This window comes from Mirounga angustirostris, unplaced genomic scaffold (assembly GCF_029215605.1).
Source record: "Mirounga angustirostris isolate CCGP_5_RB_7025 unplaced genomic scaffold, mMirAng1.0.hap1 SCAF_4, whole genome shotgun sequence".
NCBI classification, from domain to species: Eukaryota; Metazoa; Chordata; class Mammalia; order Carnivora; family Phocidae; genus Mirounga; species Mirounga angustirostris.
The window spans coordinates 146,434,183-146,455,229 of NW_026991712.1; the positions used below are offsets into that span (position 1 = coordinate 146,434,183).

Sequence of the window (21,047 nt, forward strand, 5' to 3'; positions counted from 1 at the left end):
CATATTGTTTTACCTTTGTGGAGCACACATAATGTGGAAACATTTTCACTTTTCATGTTTCATTGGAACCACAAAGTGGGCAGGTAGGTCGTCTCTGCCGTCGCGTGGAGAGGTCATGTGCAATTACGGTAAAGAGCTTGCCCATATCCACCTAGCACGGTGAATAGCACAGGAGGGCCCAGCCACCAGCTCCCCAGGCTCCCGGGTTTTCCCCATTGTACTGGGGTACAGGAAAGTTACCCAGCACATCAGAAGCATTCAGTACCTAACTTGAATAGAGAAATGGAATGATTTTAGAACACAAGTTAATGTGTCTATAAGAAAAAAGCATCTTCAGCTAACTTAAAACCCATGACTTCCTTCTACTTTGATCTCTTCTACTATCAGACATTGAGAAAGACTCATGGCTCAAAATGGCATGAGCCAGCCCATCCTTTCCCTTCCTTTTCATATCATTTCTAAACCAAAACACTAACATCCAGTCTATCTTCTCTGTCGACAGATACGTCGGTGGAGTTCAGCACAAGCACGAGAATTTGGGAACCTTCATAATACGGTGGCATTACTGGTTTTGCATTCAGATGTCTCATCCCAAAGGAACGTTGGTGAGCTTTCACATATCTTTAATCCAGCAGAAGAATGAGAGAGTGAATTTGTCGATAATGCATGGAGACTAATAATGTTAGCAGTTAAATGAATATTAATTCCCATTTGACTATTTGATATTTGAGGAACACTTTAAAATTTTTTGTTTTAATGCATGTTAAATTTCACTCTATTTTATTAGTTCGTCACAAAAGAAAGTCAAATCATTTATTTGATAGGATGGGGTATACAGGTATTAAAAAAAAACTCTGGGATTAGAGGCTAATTCAGAGTTCATTCATCACCATAAGTGGCACAGCTAATCTAGTGGGGAAAATAGCCAAGTGTGGGTTGGAGTCTCCTAGCATTGTGAACTTGACCAAGCCACCTGACCTTTCTGATCCTCAGGCCAAAATGGAAATATTAAAAACATAATTCCCCAGGTGTAATGAGAATTAATCAGATAAAATGTTAAAGTACTTTGTAGCGCTAAAGAGGATTCAGATATAGCTTATGTCGTTGAAATGTGTTTGAATGTAAGATGTATTTGGTACCTTTCCTGTTCTGTCCCCCAAAGCCAGTAGCTCAGTCCTCATTTCGTGCAGCTGAGACACATGTTGCCTCCGTGCTTACCCAGTGTTCTAATCTACGTGCGTAGCACGTTTTTATACTGTTCCTAGGCCGTGTCAGGACAGCACCAACGGCAATGATAATAATAATAATACAACAAAGCAGCTGAAAAGTATCCAGGGTTTTCTGTGTGCTGTGTCTCCATGGAGCTCTGGGCTATGTGTTTAATCCCCTCCGCAAGCTCGTGAGGCATGGGAAGCCAGAGCGCGGCCAGGCTCGTAGCCTGCACAGGCCTCAGCCGGGAAGCAGCGTAGGGCGCAGGGTGTGAGGCGTGCCTCCGACCAGCAGCAGCTGTGGCAGGCATTCGTGCGGTGTGACCAGGAAGATCTGCTGGAAAGCACAGAGCATCGCTGTGCTCTGGGGAGCGCTCAGTGGCTGTGAGGCAGGATGCTTCCTTCACTCCGACTCATGCACCTGAAAAGACAAGGCTGCCTACCTAACTCGGGAGTGCAGACGGGTTTGTAAAAGGAAGAGTGCAGGTGCTTGTTTTCTGGCACGTGGGGTGACTCACCCCCTCCCTGTTGGTCAGTTCTGCTTAGCGGAGGTGGTGGTGGCGGCCAGTGTTTGCGGGCAGTTGTTGGAGCAACAACGTATCTTGTCCGGCGTCTCCTCAGAGGCATTTGGGCATTTTCTATCATACACTATTTATATTTGTACTTCTTTGAAAGATTGTCTTGGGAGATCTAAACAGTCGCCCCGACAACGTAGGCACACACTGCGAGAAACAGGCCCATGTTTTCTCCTGTCTGCGAGCCCGGCTTCCCCGCTAGGCCGTGAGGGAACAGGCTCTAAGTACCGAGCCATCTCATGTGTGAATCTCTAGAGAACCGCTTCACCTTGTAGGTGTCTCTCTCATGAAATAACATCAACTGAAACAGGCTTGGTTTCTTTGGTCTCCTAAAGCTCCTGGTATGTTTAAACAACGGCCACCCATTAGTGTCGCCCCCTCCAGCCCTCTGCTGCCCCTCCATGAGGAAGTAGAAGCCTTGTTGTTCCTGTCTGAAGGAAAGCCTTACCTGTTAGAGGTATGTACTTGGTCTTCTGGAGCCTTTTTCCTTTTCTTCTTGTCATTGTCTACTTGAGGAAAAATGCCTTTTGTAATATTCCATGTGTCACTGTGATGAAGAGAAGAAATGGTTCTTTCAAATTAATATTTCTTCCTGGGTATATGTCAGAAAGAAATGAGCAGCTGAAGAGAATTTTTATTAGTCCTCTCTGCAGCCAGGGATCGGACTTCCGGGTCCAGCCCAGCTAATTTCCCCTCCAGGTCTCAGGAGGAGGTGAACGGCTCTTCAGCAATCACAGATGCTCAGTTTATTCTCAGAGGATTTTGTTCCCCGTCTTTTGTGTGTGTCTCTGGTCCTGAAATACCACAACTCTGGAGCCCACGTGTTTTATAAGCCGCAGGAGTGTGGGAGTGGGCTGCCCGCGGCCCCCGTTGCACCACACACTGCAGCCTGGGCCCCTTTGCCTTCTGCAGAGCTACCTCCTCTTGAGAACTTAATCCTCCAGTTCCTCTTCCAAAACTTGCTTTACGTGTATAAACCCACGAGCCGTGTGTCACGCTGGTTTTTTAATCATGTCAATAGTGCTGTGCTATGTGTCTCTCTCTTTTTTTTTTTTAAGTTTTTTTAGCTTAACACTGTTTACTTTGGGGATCTGTCAGTGATTCTTTTAATTTACTGCTGGGGGCATACATTTGGCGCGTTGCCCTTTGAAAATCTGATGAAAGTGACTCCCGGGGAAAAAAGGTGCACATTTGCAGATTTTGTTCAGACACACTTAGTCCCGCAGCAGTTCTGAAGAAAGCCTGTTTTGAGGGGCTGTTGAAGGTCTGAAGTCTGAGTGCATTTCCGTTAAGATCAGAAGCAACGTATCGGCAGTGGACTGTGACCTCAGAGGACCTGACTCCTCTTGTGCTCCCGCACTAGGTGATGTTTGCCCTGCGGGAGCTGACGGGCTCGCTGCTGGCGCTCATCGAGATGGTGGTGTACTGCTGTTTCTGCAACGAGCCCCTCTCCTTCACCGTGCTGCACTGCATTCAGGTAGGGCCTCAGTGAGGCCTGGCGAGCGCTGAGCGCCGGCCACGCGCACTCCAGCAAGGACTGCTCTGCCGCCAGGCAGTAGGCCCCTTTCAGTAACCGCGGTTGCCTTTCCTGATCGTGAAAATAGTACAGGCTCCTCTTAAAAACGTACAGAATAAGAAGAACTCAGAGTCTCGCCACTCATCGATAATCACCATGAACATTCTCCCAGGTCCCCCTTTACTTTCTCTGCCTGCATCTTAACATGACTGGACTTTGACTGTCCTTGTTATTCTGCGTCTTTTTTTTTCACCTGACATTCGAAGGATTTCCCCGTATCCTTAAGCTGTCTCTGAGGATATGTCACCTTCTTGTGTACCGTAATTTACTTAGCCATTCCCTCCCTAGTGGGGCACGTTGGTACTGGGCTCAATTTTTAACTATCTAGAATATATTTCATAGTTGTTGATACGCTGTGGGGACCATTATTATGTAAAACGGTTTTCCAATTTCAGTCCCGTTATCGTCACCATTTTACAGTTGAGGAAACTGAGGCACAGGGTAAGTGCCTCTCGCCCCGGGTCACACAACTAGTAAGTGGCAGAGTGGGAATCTGAGCGTTGGCGGTCTGGCTCCAGGGCTGTGCTCTGAACCAAGTTGCTCACTGCCTTTCTGGGGATTACCAGAAAAACCTTTAAGTCTGCACATATTTTTTTTTTTTTTTTAAGATTTTTATTTATTTTTTGAGAGAGAGAGAGCAAGAGAGGGAACGCAAGCAGGTGGAGTGGGAGAGGGAGAAGCAGGCTTCCCTGCTGAGCAAGGAGCCCGATGCGGGGCAAGTCTGCACATACTTTTATTAGGTTTTATTTTTCATCTTTAATGTTGAATTACATGGATAATACCTGTCTGCATTTTTTTGTGTGGAAAATTAAAACCTACAAATAAGGCCAAAGTCCACTTGAACCGCCACCAACCAACCTTGTCCCCTGTCCGCCCTTCCCCAGGAATCAGTACTGTCACCTGGATACGTGTCCTTGCAGGCCTCTCTCTGTGAATGTGCACTGCTTATAGTCATCCCTGCCCACGGGATCTCTGCCACGCTTCGTGCCTGCCCCGGGGTTTGTAATAGTAACAGAGGTAGTGCGGACAGGCAGCAGCTGATCAGGGGACTGTGTGTTCAGGCTCTTAGGAAAATGTGTTTGCCTTCAGCCTCTTTCCGTGCAGCCCGGTATCAGAGATGATTGAGTTTTCCTTCTGACCCTTCACTCGTTATATGACCTCAGGCGATCTCCTCGTCTATAAAGTGGCGGGAGGTATGACTTGACCCCACAGAGGGTAAAGACGCGGCGGCCCTGGCGCCTCGGAAGGGCGGGGTTGTAACGCCGTGTCCTCCCCCGCAGTACACACGCACGAGGCTGCAGGCGCACGGCGGGGTGACTCTTACGAACCCTCACACCTTCCTTAGCAAAAAGGAACTCGTGGCAAGAGTTTTCTGCGTCATAAGCTGACTTTTCTTACGTACGTCCCTCATAGCGTACTTACCCCAGAGCACATATCCTGGAAAACAGAACAGGATGTGTATGAAGGAAACAGAAACAGAAATTTGGGCCTGTCCACTTAAAATTCTCTCCTTTCCTTTCTGCCTTTCTTCCTCTCTCCTCCCTAATGTCACAGTCGAGTGGGACAGCGTGGCAGTGCTGCAGTCCATGGAGACTGCATTAGCCCCAGGTTTAGCATTCGGGCAAACTGAGGCCCAGCGAGGGCAAGTGATAGCAGTAGAAGTAGAGCTTGAGGCCAGCCCTGTTGCTGGCCGCTCGGACGGGCTTTCCACTGAAGACTCACTGGAACCTTTGTGCTTTTGAAAAATATTTCAGAACCAACTAGAAACAGCTCCACCCCATGAGTTAAAGAATACGTTCCAACTGCTTCATGAGATACTGGTAAGTGAAAGATGTTCTGATCCCCTTGTGCTGTTGATTAAGTTTACTAGTCAGCACATGTTTATAAACAGAGAAGTGTGTGCCTTTGTATCGTTTTGCACTCACTTGGTCTTCACTTAGGAGTCCTCTGTAGGAGTCAGGTTTTTGTCATTACTGACTGAGAGGCGAGTGGTAGGAGACCAGGGAGGGAGCTGGACAATCCAGGAGGGACAGTGCAGAGAGCCAGGGAGCGTGGACGGCCTCACCTTGCGTGGGGGACCATGCTGCGCACAGACATTGTCTCCTTTAAACCTCGTGATAACTGTCAGAGGTAAATTGCTGGCTCTACAGTTCGTTCAGATCTAAGACACCATTGGCTCTCTATATGGGCTACTAAAAATACTGCTTACAAGCCACGAAACTGGAATGTAATTGATGGTAGGATGTGTCCCAGTTTCAGAAGTATGAAAAGCAGGGCAGAGTTCAGTTGTAAGCAGTGACATGCTGAGTGAAGAGGGATTTGCCCAAGGCCACCCTCGAGTTAAAGTGACAGAACCAGGATTTGAGCCAGGCAGCTGGCCCCAGAGCCCATGCTGGCCACCAGAGCTGGTGTGCAGGGACTGTAAGTAAGTAAGTGGCATGACCAGAAGAGGGAACTGATGAGGGCTTGGGGAGAAAAGCCCAGACCAGATCATGAAAGGCTGCCGGTACCCAGAGCATGTGGGCTTTTTCCCGTAGGCCCTTGGTTGCACACAGGTGGCCAGGTTCTGCCTATATGCCTATTTTATTTGACCCAAAGTTGTTCTGTTTTGTGATTTCTGGCTTCTGGCCTATCCTGAGAAACCAGGTAGTGTGATGAATTGGCCCCGTTTCCCACCTGCCCCCATCCCCTAGAGCAGTCAGCTCGCCCCCCTCTGATGAGGCATGTGCTACCCAGTCGCCCTCTGTCCTCGCTGCCTCATATCATAGTACCTAGCCCATTTTGTCTGTTTCTTGTCATCCTGGCCTCTGTAGATGTTTCAGTTGCAACCTCTGCCGTCACCGATGGGCACTACGGGCAGGCCTTAACAGGAGAGTGGCGTGATTTGATTTAGGTTAGAAAGGTTCCGCTGGTACTTGTTTTGAAGGACTGACTGAAGAAGGAAGCCAGGTTGGAATTGGAAGACCACATAGGTGTGGTCTCCATGTGTTTGGGAAAGAGAAACCGTAGACTTTGGTGACTGGGTATGAGCCCATGAGCGCCCAGCCCAGGGCTCACTAAAGAGAGGGAGAGACCAGGTTCCCTTTAGTTCCCTAAGACTTAACATAGGCCTGGGCACAGAGTGGGCATTTAATAAACACTTCTGAACAAGGACAGACGTCATGGATGGCATTTATAAAAAGCCTATCTCTCTGGTCCTTTACCTCCTTTTTGATCCTAGTACTTTTACAAAATACGGAAGATTGTTGCTCCTCAGGAGTCGAACTGTGTATTGTTTGCTCAGCAGCAAACCACTGAGGTTACTGCCCTGCGCACAGGCCAGTGCCAGGCACTAGAAGTCCAGCCATGAGCAGGACACAGTTTCAGCCCCGCGGGGCGTGGCATAAACCTCCTGGCAGCAGCTAGAGCCTGTATCGGAGCATAACTCCGACACGGTCTTGGTAAACAGTTTAGACCCTAAACCGCTTATCCTTGGGATCATGAAATATACATCCTTGTAGCCCACTGTAGCTTCCTATGGAAAACTACAGAGGTAGCAAGTAAGAACACAGAGATAAGAAATGAATGCGTCTTCAACTATTACTTAATAATTTTTCATCTTTAGCTTAAAGTTTAAGGAGCGCCTGGCTGGCTCAGTCAGTAGAACATGTGACTCTTGATCTTGGGGTCATGAGTTCGAGCCCCACATCAGGGAGTACATTGTATTTAAAATAATAAAATTTAAGACACTGTTGAGATACAAGCCAGTGTGACATGTTGTTGTTCATTTATATTGGGTTTTGTTAAGAACTAAATTAATCTCTTGCACAGAATCATTTTTAAAAGACACCACTGAGTGGCCTCATACAAGTTCCTTCGTTCATTTACCAGTCTTTGTCTCCTTCTGTCACAGGTCATTGAAGATCCCATACAAGTGGAGCGAGTCAAATTTGTATTTGAGACAGAAAATGGATTATTAGGCAAGTAGCCTGGCCTTCCTGAGAAATGTCTGTAGCAGATGCACAGACAGCCTGTTGTTCTGGCTGGCCTCCTCCCTGACCGGTCTGCCCCGGCGCTCGGCCCCGGCGCAGGTCAGCGAGGGCTCCGGGAGAGGCCTGTTGGGGCCATGGGCTCCCGCGTTCCAGTCAGGAGACGTGAAACCAGAGGATCTTACCAACTGGACACTCCCCCTTGAGTCAGCAAAGTGCAGCTTGGGGTCCTGTTACTGGGTCGGCTAAGAGTCAGGGGTGCCGTGACGTTTTTCAGCAAGCTAAAGGCTACTTTCTGATGCCAGAAATCTTTCAGTCCACTCTGCAGCCATCAGGGAGGGAAAAACTAAAACCTCAGGCTCAGGATGTTGTCAAGCTCATGAAATGGGATTGGTTTTATTTTTTTACCTGTGGTATTAATGCACCCAAATTTATCTACTCATAAAAGCTTTTTGCAGTTTTCTTTTTCAGAAGGCTAAAGTGCCTTTAATGAGCTGTTTCTTAGAAAAAGTGTGGTTAGAAATTGTCCTCTCCAACACCCACCACCCCACCAGTATTTCCAGTTAATTTGAGTCATTTTAGATTTTGCTCTGTGGCAAGAGATCGAAGATCTCCTCTTATTGCAGCAAAGTAATGTGAGCTAAAAAGTTGTGTAGCTGCAACCTCGCAGGCCACCAAGTAGCGCCCGGCTTCTCCGGAACTTCCGGACCATATGCTCCTCGAGAGCCCACACCAAGGATATTTATGTTTATATCCACAAAGCACAGAGTAGGAAGCATTTGTTGAACCTAACACATATCATAAATGTCCATTTATCAAGCTGAAAGTGTTGTAACCGCTCTTCTGTCAGGAGCATGGAAAAGTTTGGAGGTCTGAGTGAATAATCAGCTGTGGAAGTTTGAGCTTCTTTCAGTTCTCCCAAAAGCCAAACTCCCACCGCCACGTATGTTTCTGGAATACCATTGAAAGCAGTGTCTCTGCCCATTACAATTTGGGGGATCCTGTTGAGCCGCACTGCCATGCTTTGTGTTAAGTGCCCTCTCTGCTACTCAGACCAGTTGGTTGTGAATGTTCAGGAGAAGAAAGTGGCGTTACTGGGACCCACTTTCCGTGTCGTGCTTTCTTGTCACAATTCCCTCTTCTCTTCACTCAGCCCTGATGCACCACAGCAACCATGTGGACAGCAGTCGCTGCTACCAGTGTGTCAAATTTCTCGTAACTCTTGCTCAAAAGTAAGTATCGACTCAAAACGCAGGGAGGAACTGGTGTCTTCAGTTACAAGTCAGATAGGACCGGGAAACCAGTCTCCCTTGGTTTAGTTCCTAGAGAGTCTGACTCAGGGCATGCTTGCTTGGATGGTTCGGAAACCTAGTCACGTGAGCTCGAAGAGCTGTGAAGGGGGATTGTCGGAGGAGCCACAGATCTTACGGAATCCAAGAAAAAGGCTAAATCAGCAGGCCTTGTGCGGGCAAGGCAGGAATCAAGGCAGATTCGGGGACCTTCCCAGCAAGAGTTCATGAACTTTGGTTTGAGATGGCTTTCAGTCATGTAGCTTCACTACCAGCTCCGTCAGGTTCTAGGTCCCCACTTTGAAAACAGTCACTCAAGAGACAGAATCGTGTCTTAGCTGCTTAGACTCGTGACCCCAGGCACTGTGCTCTCTCATGTCATGTCTGCAACAGCTCTGTGAGGCCGGCCGGCCAGCCAGCCACGCGTCGCGGGCGGTGTGAGGGCCGCGCCTGCAGTCGGAGCGAGGGCTGCATCGCAGGCTCACGGCCTTCAGGGCAGGGGCTCGCTCTTTGTCGAACGGCGGCACGCTGCACGCAACATCAGATGGGTCATTTTAACCCTCTTCAGGCATCCCTGTCAGTGGCGTTAATAAGTCCCTTCACTTTATTGGGCAGCCGTCACACCATCGTCTCCAGAACGTCTTCATCTTCCCAGATTGAAGCTCAGTCCCCACTCAGCACCAACCCTGCACTCCCGCCCCCGCTCCCCCCAGCAACCACCCTTCTACTTTCTCTCTGTGAATTTGACGACTCCAGGTGCCTCCCCTAAGTGGAATCGTACAGGATTTGTGCTTCTGTGCCTGGCTTATTTCACTTAGGCTGAGGCGCTCGGGTTCATCCGTGTCTGGCCTGTGCCGGAACTTCCTTCCTTTTTTAAGGCTGAATACCACCCCCTTGTACAGCTGTAGCACGTTGTCTTGGTCCATTCATTAGCCGACAGCCACATGGAAAGCAAAAGTTCTCAGTGTTAGAAGGGGCCTTCGTGGCTTGCCGCCTCAGCTCCGCGGGGTAGTACGCGGGCCAGCAGCTCCGGACGGGCAGCACGGCTGCCACTGAGTCCCCCCCACCCAGCCTGCCGTAGAGCATCACTGATTTTGCTCCAGATTTTTACTGACTCTTAAGCATGGGGATTGCCATCCTTGGGTTTGTGCCAAAAGAAGAGTAAGAAATCTGTTGAGCCTCAGCTGCTGCATGTGAGCGTCCTCAGATGAATTGAGAGCCTGGTCGAAGTAATGCGTGAACGTGCCTTGTCCAGATGACTTGGCATTGTGGACACAGATGGAGACCATCCTGCCACAATCGTGGGTGCGTTAACTAGGCTTGGTGTTGGCAGCGAGACAGCATAAGTACTTGCCTAAATGGCATTTCCAAATCTTGATGGGGCCGCATGGTATGTCTGATGCGTGTCCTCCATCCCTCCATTCTTACACACAGTGTCGCCGTCAATACTGTCTTTGAATGTGAAGGACAGCTTTCCAAGTGGGCAAGGAAAAATGCAAAGAGAGAGGGCTCCAGGACCACACTTTAAAATTGTTTTTCCCCTAATACCATTCTTACTCAAATCACAAAAATTTAAAGACCAGTTTGATTCTTTTAAGAATCTTTTCTCTTATTAAATGGATGATGTGTTGTGGGGGGTTTTTTTGTTTTATTTTTTAGTTTCCATCTTTGAACCGTGATAGAACTGAGTGGATGAGGTCGTTCTAGATAAGAGACTTTGCACTACACATTTACCTTTTTCTGCCTCTCGAAGTTTACACACGCAAGTGTATCCAAACCAAAACAAGTAAAAACTTAGTAGAAATACAACTGAACCTCAGTGAAAGTTGCATCTGTGTATCGAAATCAAAAGGTAGTATAGATGAAACAAGTATATTTGCAAGGAACCATTTGGCTCCTACAACCCCCCCAGGTGCCCTGCTGCCAAGGACTACTTCAAGGAGAACTCCCACCACTGGAGCTGGGCGGTGCAGTGGCTACAGAAGAAGGTAACTAACTAACTGCAGCTTGAGCCTTGCTGGCTGTCACGCGGGGATCAGTAACAGCACATCTTGTCAGGGAAAAGCTCTTCATTTGGAGACTGGCCTCAGAGTTATTTTCAGGCTTCCAACTTTTTTCAGTCCAGTTGATACCTAGCTCTACGCATGAAGTTCGTGTCTCGATACAGTGTCTGAACTTCATAGGTGAGGGAGCAGGGGTGAATATCTGAGACCTAGTGGTTCACTGAACTCGAGAGTGAACGTAAAATCCTGCCGGTGTGATAGATCTGGGTCGATCTGTGTGCCGTGCTAGATGCTTTTTATATTCAAATATCTAATGGCAGTAATTGTGGACTCACGTGGGCGTTTGTCGTGTCTGATGGCGTTTTTGACCTTCCATCTCAGATGTCAGAACATTATTGGACACCACAGAGTAATGTCTCTAATGAAACATCGACTGGAAAAACCTTTCAGCGAACAATTTCAGCTCAGGTGAGGCTTCTCTTTTGGTTTTACGTGGCTTGAAATCCCACAGGTAGGATTTTCAGTGTGTTTCTCAGAAGCCACAGCCTCCGAGACAAGAGGTGTAGGTTAAAAATGAGAGGGGGCTGGGGCGCCTGGGTGGCTCAGTCAGTTAAACGTCTGCCTTCAGCTCGGGTCATGATCCCGGGGTCCTGGGATCGAGCCCCGCATCGGGCTCCCTGCTCAGGGGGAAGCCTGCTTCTCCCTCTGCCTGCTGAATACCTGCTTGTGTTCTCTCTCTCATCAAATAATTAAATAAAATTTTTAAAAAAGAAAAATGAGAGGGGGCAGAAGAGGCGAATTTCTGTGAAGACAGCATGTTGTTGGGCAGTTGGCAAATTATGTGCCAGAAGAAAAGCAGTGTGGATCACAGAGGTTGAGGGGCGCGCTGGTGGCTGCCGGGCGGGCGCCACCGGCGCCTGCCGCCTCCAGCAATCAAGTGAAAGCTTATCTCTTCGGTGGCATGCTGCCACCGCACCGCCCCTGACTTTTCCTCTTGTGTTTCAATCTCTCACAGGACACATTAGCCTATGCCACAGCTTTGCTGAATGAGAAAGAGCAGTCGGGAAGCAGTAACGGGTCGGAGAGCAGTCCCGCCAATGAGAACGGAGAGAGGCATTTACAGCAGGTATAGCAGGGGCCCGCGTCCTCATGGGAAAGGGCCCCACCTGCTCTCAAGTTTTCCAAAAAGAATTTTCGTAATGAAGGAAAAGAGGAGACACCAGCCCCGCCCTCTAGTGCTCCCTGTCCGGGGCTCACCAGCAGTGTGCTTCCAGATGGAACCGTGCTGCCGAGTGAAGTTTCCACGAGGCTCTGGCCGGCAGCGCTGTCGCCTTGGAGCTGGGCCTGATAGGGCCAGGCCGCAGCAGTGTTCCTCCCAGCAGGTTCTCGTCATTCTGCCGGGTTGCCACAAATCACCCCTCCACCTTTGACTCTCACCAGCCTTCCTGGAAACACAGACCCTTGAAGGGCCATTGAAATGCCCACTTGTCAGCGGAGTCAAAGAATACCTTTAAGCTTATTAAAAAAAAATAACATGAACATTTTCAGTACTGCTCAGTCTAGTGGGCAAAGGAGTGAAGTACGTATGGAGCGCTCACTGGTGAAGCAGGCGTGTGCCGGGAGGGTGGTCTCCTCTGGAGTTCCACCACAGTGCTTGGCACAGACGCCTGGTTAAGTGAATCTCGTTGATGTGGTCTGTGCTATTTTTTTTTAACCTTTCAGATCCTCATAACCACCCTGTGAGGTCCCTGTTAACCCTTACTTTCCAGAAGGGACGTGGAGGTTCAGCACCGTGATGCAGTTTAACCCGGGGTGGTGCTCAGCAGCGTACCTCTTCGCCTACTTCATTTGCAGAGAACATAATGGCTGTCGGACAGAAGCTCCTGCAGCTGCCAGACTCAGCCCGTGCCAGTGGGCGTGCACACGCGTGTCCACACACACACACCGACCCCTCCCTCTCTGCACATCACCTCCCGCACTGTTCCGACACACTCCGCTCTCCCTTATCCTTTTAAAAAAAACTCTTCTTCCCTTTCATCCCCTGTCTTCTTTCCCCTTCTTCACAGCCAGACTTCTCCAAAGATTGGTCCAGACTTGCAGTTTCTTCTCTCTCCCTCTTCCTTCGACCTCTTCCAGGCTGGCTCCCTGCCCCGTGGCTGGCTCAGCGGTCGGGTGACAAGTAGCCTACACTTCTCAGGCCTCATCGTAGTGGAGCCCTCCGCAGCATCTGACCCTGGTGGCCACTCCTCCCTTCTGGAAACACTCTCTCCCGGGGCTTCCATGGCACCTCGCTCTCCCAGCCTTCCTCCAACCCCTCCAGCTGTTTGTTCTCCGTCTTCACCACCTTGATTCTTGCAGGTGCCACACAGGACAGTCCAGCTCTCTTCCTCAAAGACACCTCACACCCGCTGTGCCCCATGCCTCCACCCGCCCCCACCGGAGCTGGCCTCCCTCTGTGTCCTTATCATAAACAGCACCCTGTGCCCCGGACACACTGTAGTCCACTCACCGGTCCTGCCAGGTTGACCATTTAAATCTCTCCCGTGCATCTGTTCCATTGTCCTAAGCACCTTAGTGTCTTGGGGCTTTGTGAGAACTCCCTGCCTCGCTCTTGCTTCCCTCTACTTCATCTGCTTAAACCCTCGATGGCTGTCCATTGCTGTCAGGGTAAAGGCCAGAATCTTCAGCACAGTCCTGCTTGATGTGGCCCCTGCCTACCTCCGCCCCCTTCATTTTCTGACTTCTGGATACCAATGGTCTTCTTGTAGTTTATCAAATGCCTTTTTTTTCCTTCCACCTTGGGCCTCCCCCCCCCCCCCCGCCCCGCCCCTGGTCTGTCTCCCACTGGGCTTTACGTGTCACTTTGCAGAGACTCCCTGTTCCTTCCCCACCCCCACCGCCAGCAGCCCCAGGACACACGGCAGGCATTCAGAACTTTGTTAGTGTGCAAACCAAAGGCCACAGCTGCTGACAGAAGCAGAATTCGGGAGTGACCCAGAGCCGTCTCCGGCAGAGTGGCGCAGTGCCCGGCGCACAGCCGCCCCGTCTCGGTGCCCCCCTGAGTTCTCACGAGCGCTGTGGCACTGTTGCCTAGTCGCTGGGTGCCTTCAGTGACTGGGAGAACATGGAAATGAGAGTTGTGCATAATCGGGAACCGTCGAATATAAGGTGTTACATTTCTGTTTTATTATCCTTTGATAAACTTTCAGTTGTTAAATGCACTCGTTTACCGAACACAGGTCGGTGGGCGCAGAGAAACTTTTCTCTAACTTTACTGTGCATGAAGTGAACTTCCTTCTCTTTTCAAAGGGTTCAGAGTCCCCCATGATGATAGGCGAGTTGAGAAGTGACCTTGACGACGTGGATCCCTAGAGGAACAGGCACACCGAGCGCGCAGTGAGGAGTCAGCTCAGTTCCCGGGTGCTCAGCGCTGTTTGGAAATCAGATTCTCACCCTTGAGCCCTTTAGAAGAGCCCGAAGCTTGGACTAGGGGGGCCTGCCGTGATCCCAGAGGAGTGTGTGTTTTTAAAGAAGGCACTCTTGGCCCCTGGAGAAGGTTCAGGAGCTGTGTGGCAGTGGGAGAACTCCTGCCCCCGGATCAGCCATCCTGGGGCAGTCCGCACGGGGATTCACGTTTCTGTGGAGATTCTAGGAAATAAAGCCGGTGGCAGACTTTTTTTGTTACGAACATACAAGAGTGAATGTGGTAAAGCCGTTGCTTTCCCTATGATGCTACAAAAGAAATCCCTTTGGTTTTTATATTTAAAAAAAAAAAAAGCAAGCTGCCTTTAGATATGTGGGGGGCAAATTTTTAATCTTGCAGTAACATTGAATAGGAATATCCAATTTAAAATGATGTAAAGATAGGTGATAAAATTCCTTTTCATTGTAAAATAGTAGTTAAAGAACTCCGTTTACACAGACCTTTGTATTTAATATGTCTCCCTATTTGTATAGAATTTCAGACGGGTCAGGATGAGAGCCCTGGGCATAAAAGTTGGATCTTGATGAAATGTTACCAGGATCAAAAATTGGGAAATTTATTATGCTCTTTAAGGTATTTTTCTGATATAATTGAGGTTGAAAAGAGCAATAAAAAAAAATTTAAAAAAAAAAATGTCCTCCAGAAGTACAAGGTGCATTCTTTGACATCAATCACTAAAGAAGTTACGGAATTTTTCCCCAAATTTTGAAAACCGCAAAATAAAAAGCACTTTAAATTATAATTTTATTGAGTTTGACTTCATAAAATCATCTTTTTAATGCTTGGAGACATATTGAATAAACTGTAGTCTTAAATCATGTGATCTGCAATCATTTGCTTTTGCTTAAGATATAATTACTAAAACCCTTGGTACTGGTTGTAAATGAAGTTAAATATTTGAGTTGAGAAGCACTGCTCTGTGAGTTGTAGTAATTTTAATGCGGAGAAGGAACTTGAGACTGTTTCTCTTCAACATGACTAATGAACACTGAAAAGAGACAAAGATTTATTTTCCCAGAAATAACCAGAAAGTAATTGAACAACTGTCCATTTTGTTGGTATTTCCCAAGTATACCACCATCCACTCATTTCAGATTAGATAACCAGCTTCCCTTTCTCCAGAGGGGAGAAGGGGATATGCCAATGTATTTCATATATTTTGTACATTTTGTATTTTGAGTTTCTACACACATTTTCAACCCTATTTTGCCTTTAGTTACGTGTTCTGCCTTGTTTCCAACTCCCCGTGCACGCAGGGAAGCTTAGGAAGTGCCAGGTTGCCCCTGTTGGTTAGATTTGCCAAGTCAAAGAGGCGTGGCCAGCCCCAAAGTGCCTTTTTGGTGGCTTCCGCATCGTGTGGACACACGACAGACACCTTTCACTGCTGTGCACTCCAGCCCCCAGCCCCTTCGCTACTAAACATTGAAGTGACTGTGCAGCCGGACCACAGTTTGTATGTGTGTCTACAGCCCCCACAGCCTAGCGATGGCCATTGTCAAGGACACTGCAGATGGGGCTGCGTTTAAGAGCAGAACTGCGCCCTCAGAGAATTGGTCAGAAGGAGTTGGCAAATTTTACATGGTTCTGCTCTTCTTGGAATTTCAAATGTGATGTTTTAAAATTGATTTTGAGTTCATAAATACTCCCATGTCCTACTGTTTTCCAAACCGCCCCCACCGCAGCCTGCTCTCCACCCCCATCCTCACAAAACGATTGTGTAGGACATGACCTTGAAATGCCAGTGATGGTCTGTGTTGGGATATCCTCACTGGCAACTGCACTCTCAGGAGCCCAAATTCAGGAGTGAAATTGCCACTTCTAGTCCCTTATTTCCTATGGAAACAATGCCTCCCACCACCCCAGCACCTGCTGTCCTCACTGTAAGGCTCCATCAGGATCACCCGTCACTGTTGTGTATCATACGCTCTGGTTAAGTTTGTTTGTGTTGTTGCTGCAATGACCATCACTTCCTCTTTGCCAGGAACCACTTGATTTCCAGCGGCTGCAGTCTACAACAAACCTGCTGAGGACTTTTTTTTAAATGTACAACAAAGTGACAATTACGACAGGCTTACCTTGGAAGAGTCATTTTTACTGCCAATTTTTTGGACGAAGATGTTTTTATAAACCTTTCAAAATGGTCTGCACATCGAGTAGGAATTGCACAACTAACTCAATGCTGTGTGTTCTCAAGACACTCCCTTCGCGAGGCCCACCGTAGGGTGCCACGCCTGCCCCTCGGAGCCATCTGGGAAGGAAAACAAACGAGCAGCCCAGCGGGTATCTTGCCCATGACTTCTCCTGGAGTACTCACACGGTCACTGGCAACTAGAAGAAATGGTAGGACCCAGAGCATCGTGTCCTCGGACTTCCCCTGTCTTGCCCCACCCCCCCTGCTAACATTGAGATGTGTGCAGTTACCTTTTGAGCTTGGAACAAGCAGACTGGAATTTTCCTCTGCTACCTCTTGTGTACAAAATCTTGTTTATAAAATTTCAAAAGGAAGTAGATAAACTAGGGGAGAATCTTAATCCTAAATTTGGTTCATGAGTGGCAGAGTTCTTAGCTTCTAAGGGTATAAAATAAATTTTTCAAAAATGTAGAGTTGGAGTCCGGCCGACCTTCTTCTGCTCGGTGTGGGGAGGGGTGCCCCGGGCCCATGGCCTGGTGCGAGACAGCTCTGGGGTTGCTTTCGGAGCTTGGCGCTGATGAGGTGAATCAGGCCCCTCTTTAATAATGAGGGGTGATGGCTCTTGTAAGCCTTCTGCGGTTCTTTCCTCTGCATAGCCTGACCATTTTAGGATTCGTTTGCCGAGCTTGGATAAGGATGCCAGGCTCAGGCTGATGGCCTACAGACATCTCCCCCATAGCTCTGAGGTCTCCCAAGTGGTCCCAGTAGAAATCAGGTCCCTGGGCAAGCTGGGCTTCTTGCGAGACCATAGGTCTCAGTCTCACTCCTGATGTCCTGTGTTTGCGCATGTGGCTCCATGTTTGCTGCCCCAAACCTTCCGCCTGTGGCCCACACCAGTTCTTGTCCCACTCGCAGTGACCACCTGCCAACGTAGGCAAGACCCAAGTCGTTGGCCTCTGTCAAGCCTGGAGCGGTCAGGGTATGGCTATCCAATGAACCGACACCTGATTCCGCGCCCCCCTGGGGAAAGGGCATGTCCAGCACCGCATAGCTCACCAAGGTGCCCATGGCTTTCAGGCTGTTCGCTTCAGGCAGTTCTTGGAACGCTTTCCATGATGCTAAGTTGTCAGAAAATACAATTTGGGGGGATTTTTGCTTTGCAGGCAGATTGCCTTATCATTTATGATATGGGCTGCTTAGAGGTAGGCCTTGCTTAAGACAGCTACACTCACCAACCCCAGAGAGGCCGGGAGGTCCCATATTGAATGGGATAATTACACTTCGCAAACTGGCCTGAGACTGTTCCTAATTTCCAATCATGAAACGTGATCGTGGATATAGTGCTGACTCATGACAGAAGCACTGGGCAGTCGTATAACTTATCTTATTCCATAAATACTGACTCTGTGCCGTGGGGAGGAGAGGATGAAAAAGACAGGGAACCAGAGCTTGGCAGTGGACGTGGAGGAGAGAGCGTCAAGAATGCCACAGGGGCACCAGTTACCAAAGAGGGGCCCCCAACGTCCTAGGGGCTCAGGGAAGACATTTTTTCCGAAGCCAGACGTAAGTGCTTTTTATCAAGTGCCTAGTACAAACAAGGCGTCACCCTAGACAGACTCAGGCAAGAGTCGTGACAAAGTTGTTTTTATTTTAAAAAGTCACCATATAATAAAAATGTTACAAAACCTGGAACAATTATCTTCCAAGTTACAAAAGCAAAACAGAAGTCTAGAAAAGCTTCTTGCTATAAAGCAGTAGAGAGAGCTGTTTACAAACAGACCAAATAGATAAATTCTTCTTTTTGTTCGCTTGGGTGGGGGTCAGGGAGCTCAAAGAGGGAGGGAGAGTTCCCTCCCCCTCCAGCCCTGAGAGCCTCTCCACCCGCCATCAGAGAGAACCTGCCAGCGCCGTTCACCCAGTGCCCCGTCCTGCCTCACCGTACTGCCTCAGGCCTGTGCACCCCTTCTGAGCCTCAGAAGTTTACCTATAAAGGTGGGGGTCCCCACCTGTGCTGTAACAAGAGGCTTGGCTTTACAGCCAAATCCGGATTATGTGTGGGCCCCACCTCCCTTCCTGGCCCTGCAAGCTTGGCAGGCACCCCCGCCCAGGTTCCCAGTTTCTTCCTCTCCGAAGGGCGGACGGCATGTGTCCTGTGCAGGGTGGGTGCGAGGGCTGGGTGAGATGGGGTGCGGGCCCCGCGGCCCCCACTGCGAACTGTAAAGTCGGCCCTGGGCGATGCCTCCTGCAGGGCACGAGGAGGGCTGCGGGAAGAAGCGAAGGCCGGCCCCTCAAGCACCTGGTCCGGTCTCCCGCCTCCGGCTGGATCTCTGTTGCTGTTGCCAGGGGCTCGGGAATGGGTACGAGAGCTAGGGATATCGTCAACAAAAGCTGTCTTCCAGGCGAGTCCTAACAGCAGGGCTGGGAGAGCCCGTGAGATCACCAAACTGACGCAGGTCCCTCCACAGAAGGAGCGGGGACTTGAACCCGGGTCTCCTGGCAGCCGACCATGGGTTCATTCTGGCCTCAATGTTCTCCTCTATCCAGTGGGTAGAACAGACCCTGCCTTTGTCCCGGGGCTGCTCTGAAACCCTGTGAGAATATGGGTGGAGAAGCACCTTGGCCCTTTGGAACCACTGGCCAGACCTGGGCAAGCATCACCCTTGGCAGTGCCTAGCCAGCCTGCACCCCACAGTATGGAAAACTGATCCTCCGTTGATCAGGGAGCCCAAAGGGGCTTCTCCAAAGAGGGCAGGAGGTAAGGAGCCATTTCCCTGTTTCACACTCACTTCCCCTTCCAGCCCTCAAGTGTCCACACACGGGAGGATGACTGCCTCCTTCGGGGAGCCCTCGGGGTCATTCTGCCCAGGAGCTGAGCACAGCCTGACCCGTGTGTGTAAGTGGTGGAATGTCGGGTGCTTCCCATTGAGCACAGGTCTGGGGACAGGGTGATCCAGGCTGAGCGGTCACGTTCTCCTGGGCACGGAGCCCACACCGCCCCCACCATGCCAGTGCCATAGCTCCGGGAAGGTAGAGGTGTCCCCCGTCCCCTGGGGCCCAGGCTGAGGAGGGCAGAGGAAGAGGGAAGGAGAAACCCTCACAAAGCTCCCCCAAGGCCTGGGACCACAGCTCAGGCCCTGACACGTGATTTTTCCTCACGTACAGTCCTGGGCTGGGCAGTCACTGGGACCCCTGGGGTGCCTGCTCCCCCAAGGGCTGGCTCTGACAGCAGATGGTGATGGCTCCCCACAGCCTCCTCACTGGCCCTGCCTCCTGCACCAGCAGTGCTGTCCATCGTGGGGATCCCCAGTTTGTGGGAGGCCCCGGGGGCAGGAGGGCGCAGCCAGTCAGCGTCCAGCCCTCCTCGAAGGCCATGGTGACCTGCCGGGACCCAGGGACAAAAGCAAGCAGGTGTCCTGCATGGGCACCAAAGAGCCAGGCCTGCAGGACACGGGATGCCCATCGCCAGGCCAACACCAAGCTCCTCCTCACCCCAACCCTGTGCCTCCTCCAGCCCTCCCCATGCCAGTCAGCAGCTACGCCATCCGCCCAGGAGCAAAGCACAAACCTTGGAACCACCCAGCCCTCCCACCCACATCCAGCCCCCTGGGTCTGCAGGCTCCTCCTTCCGGTTCCAGTACGCTCCACACTCCCACCTGGGCAGAGTTCCCCACCCCTCGGTCACAGTGGATGTCCACTCGTCTACAGCTGGTCTCCCTGCTTCTGTCCTGTCCCCTGGAGTCTTCCCGGCAGCCAGAATGAACCTGTCCACACCCAGGTCAGACACCCCATTCTCTGAGCACAGCCCACCCCAACCCTGGACTCAGAACCCTACGGGGCTCCCAGCTCACTCAGGCAAAATCCAAAGTCCTCAGGCCCCACCTGACTTGGTCCTGTCCCCTCTCTGGTCCCCCTGCTTCACTCTGTTCCCCATCCCACAGGCCTCCTGTCTGCTCCTGGCACCCTCCAGGCATGCTCCCACCACGTCAGGATCTTCGCTCTGGCTGTTCCCACTCCTGCGACACTGTTCCCTGCGATGCCTTCCACCTTCTCAGTGAGGCCCCTCCTGAGCACCCCACACCCAACATTCCCTTCCCTGCTTTATTTGTCTCCATAGTATCTTTTAAGTACTCTATATTACATTTCGTTTTCGATCCTTCTCCCCCACGAAAACGGACACTTTAGGAAAGAAGTCGGGTTCGTACCCCAGTGCCGGGGACAACGCCGGAACCCCACAGCCATCACGCAATCCGTGCTGAGCCAGTGGATCTGGGGACAGGGTCCTTGCCCTAAAGAAATGCGTCATCCAGACCACAAACACCACTCTCGTGCTCCTAAAAACCTTTTCGGAGCGCATTTAAGAGCAGACCACCCAGGGCTTCCTTTTAAGAAGCTCCCTGCGGCTTTTTAAAGGCGAGGAGAGAGCTGCGGGTGCGCGGGCACTGAGGGTTTGCCAGGTGCGCACCCGCGCTCTGTCGGCCACTTGGCTGCTCCTCACTCAGCTCGCTTGTCCCCTCCTCTGGGGCATAGTGGGGCCCTCTCTGGCCCCAGAATCCAGTGGGGCTCCTGGCCCCGAGCAGCCTCCGGCAGCTTTGTTCAATGCGGGAACCAAGGAATGCACGAGGCCCACTTCATGTACCAGGCATGCACGCTCTCCGCGAGGGGAGCAGTGCGCCCAGACAGCAAACCCCACTATGCCCCAAAGCAAAAACTGGCCCAGCTACACCCAAACACACACACGTGCTGTTCCGCACAAACCTCTGCCCAGATACGTGAGGGCCACACAGAAAAGCTGCACGGGGTAGGCACACACCAG

General features: G+C 50.4%; 1 protein-coding gene across 3 annotated transcripts in view; it reads left to right on the plus strand.

Annotated features, from left to right (window-relative positions):
• The window catches only part of USP24 (ubiquitin specific peptidase 24), a 134,430-nt gene extending 117,725 nt beyond the window's left edge, over positions 1 to 16,705 (plus strand). For 2 of the 3 annotated variants that reach the window (XM_045897608.3, XM_045897607.3), the window contains exons 59-68: positions 503 to 605; positions 2,119 to 2,240; positions 3,147 to 3,260; positions 5,114 to 5,179; positions 7,252 to 7,318; positions 8,481 to 8,559; positions 10,529 to 10,604; positions 11,001 to 11,087; positions 11,635 to 11,745; positions 13,929 to 16,705. In XM_045897608.3, the coding sequence (XP_045753564.1) occupies positions 503 to 605; positions 2,119 to 2,240; positions 3,147 to 3,260; positions 5,114 to 5,179; positions 7,252 to 7,318; positions 8,481 to 8,559; positions 10,529 to 10,604; positions 11,001 to 11,087; positions 11,635 to 11,745; positions 13,929 to 13,991 (888 nt within the window). In that variant the 3' untranslated portion in view covers positions 13,992 to 16,705. The other variant, XM_064589067.1, reaches the window with a different exon arrangement.
• The last annotated feature ends 4,342 nt before the right edge of the window (positions 16,706 to 21,047 follow it).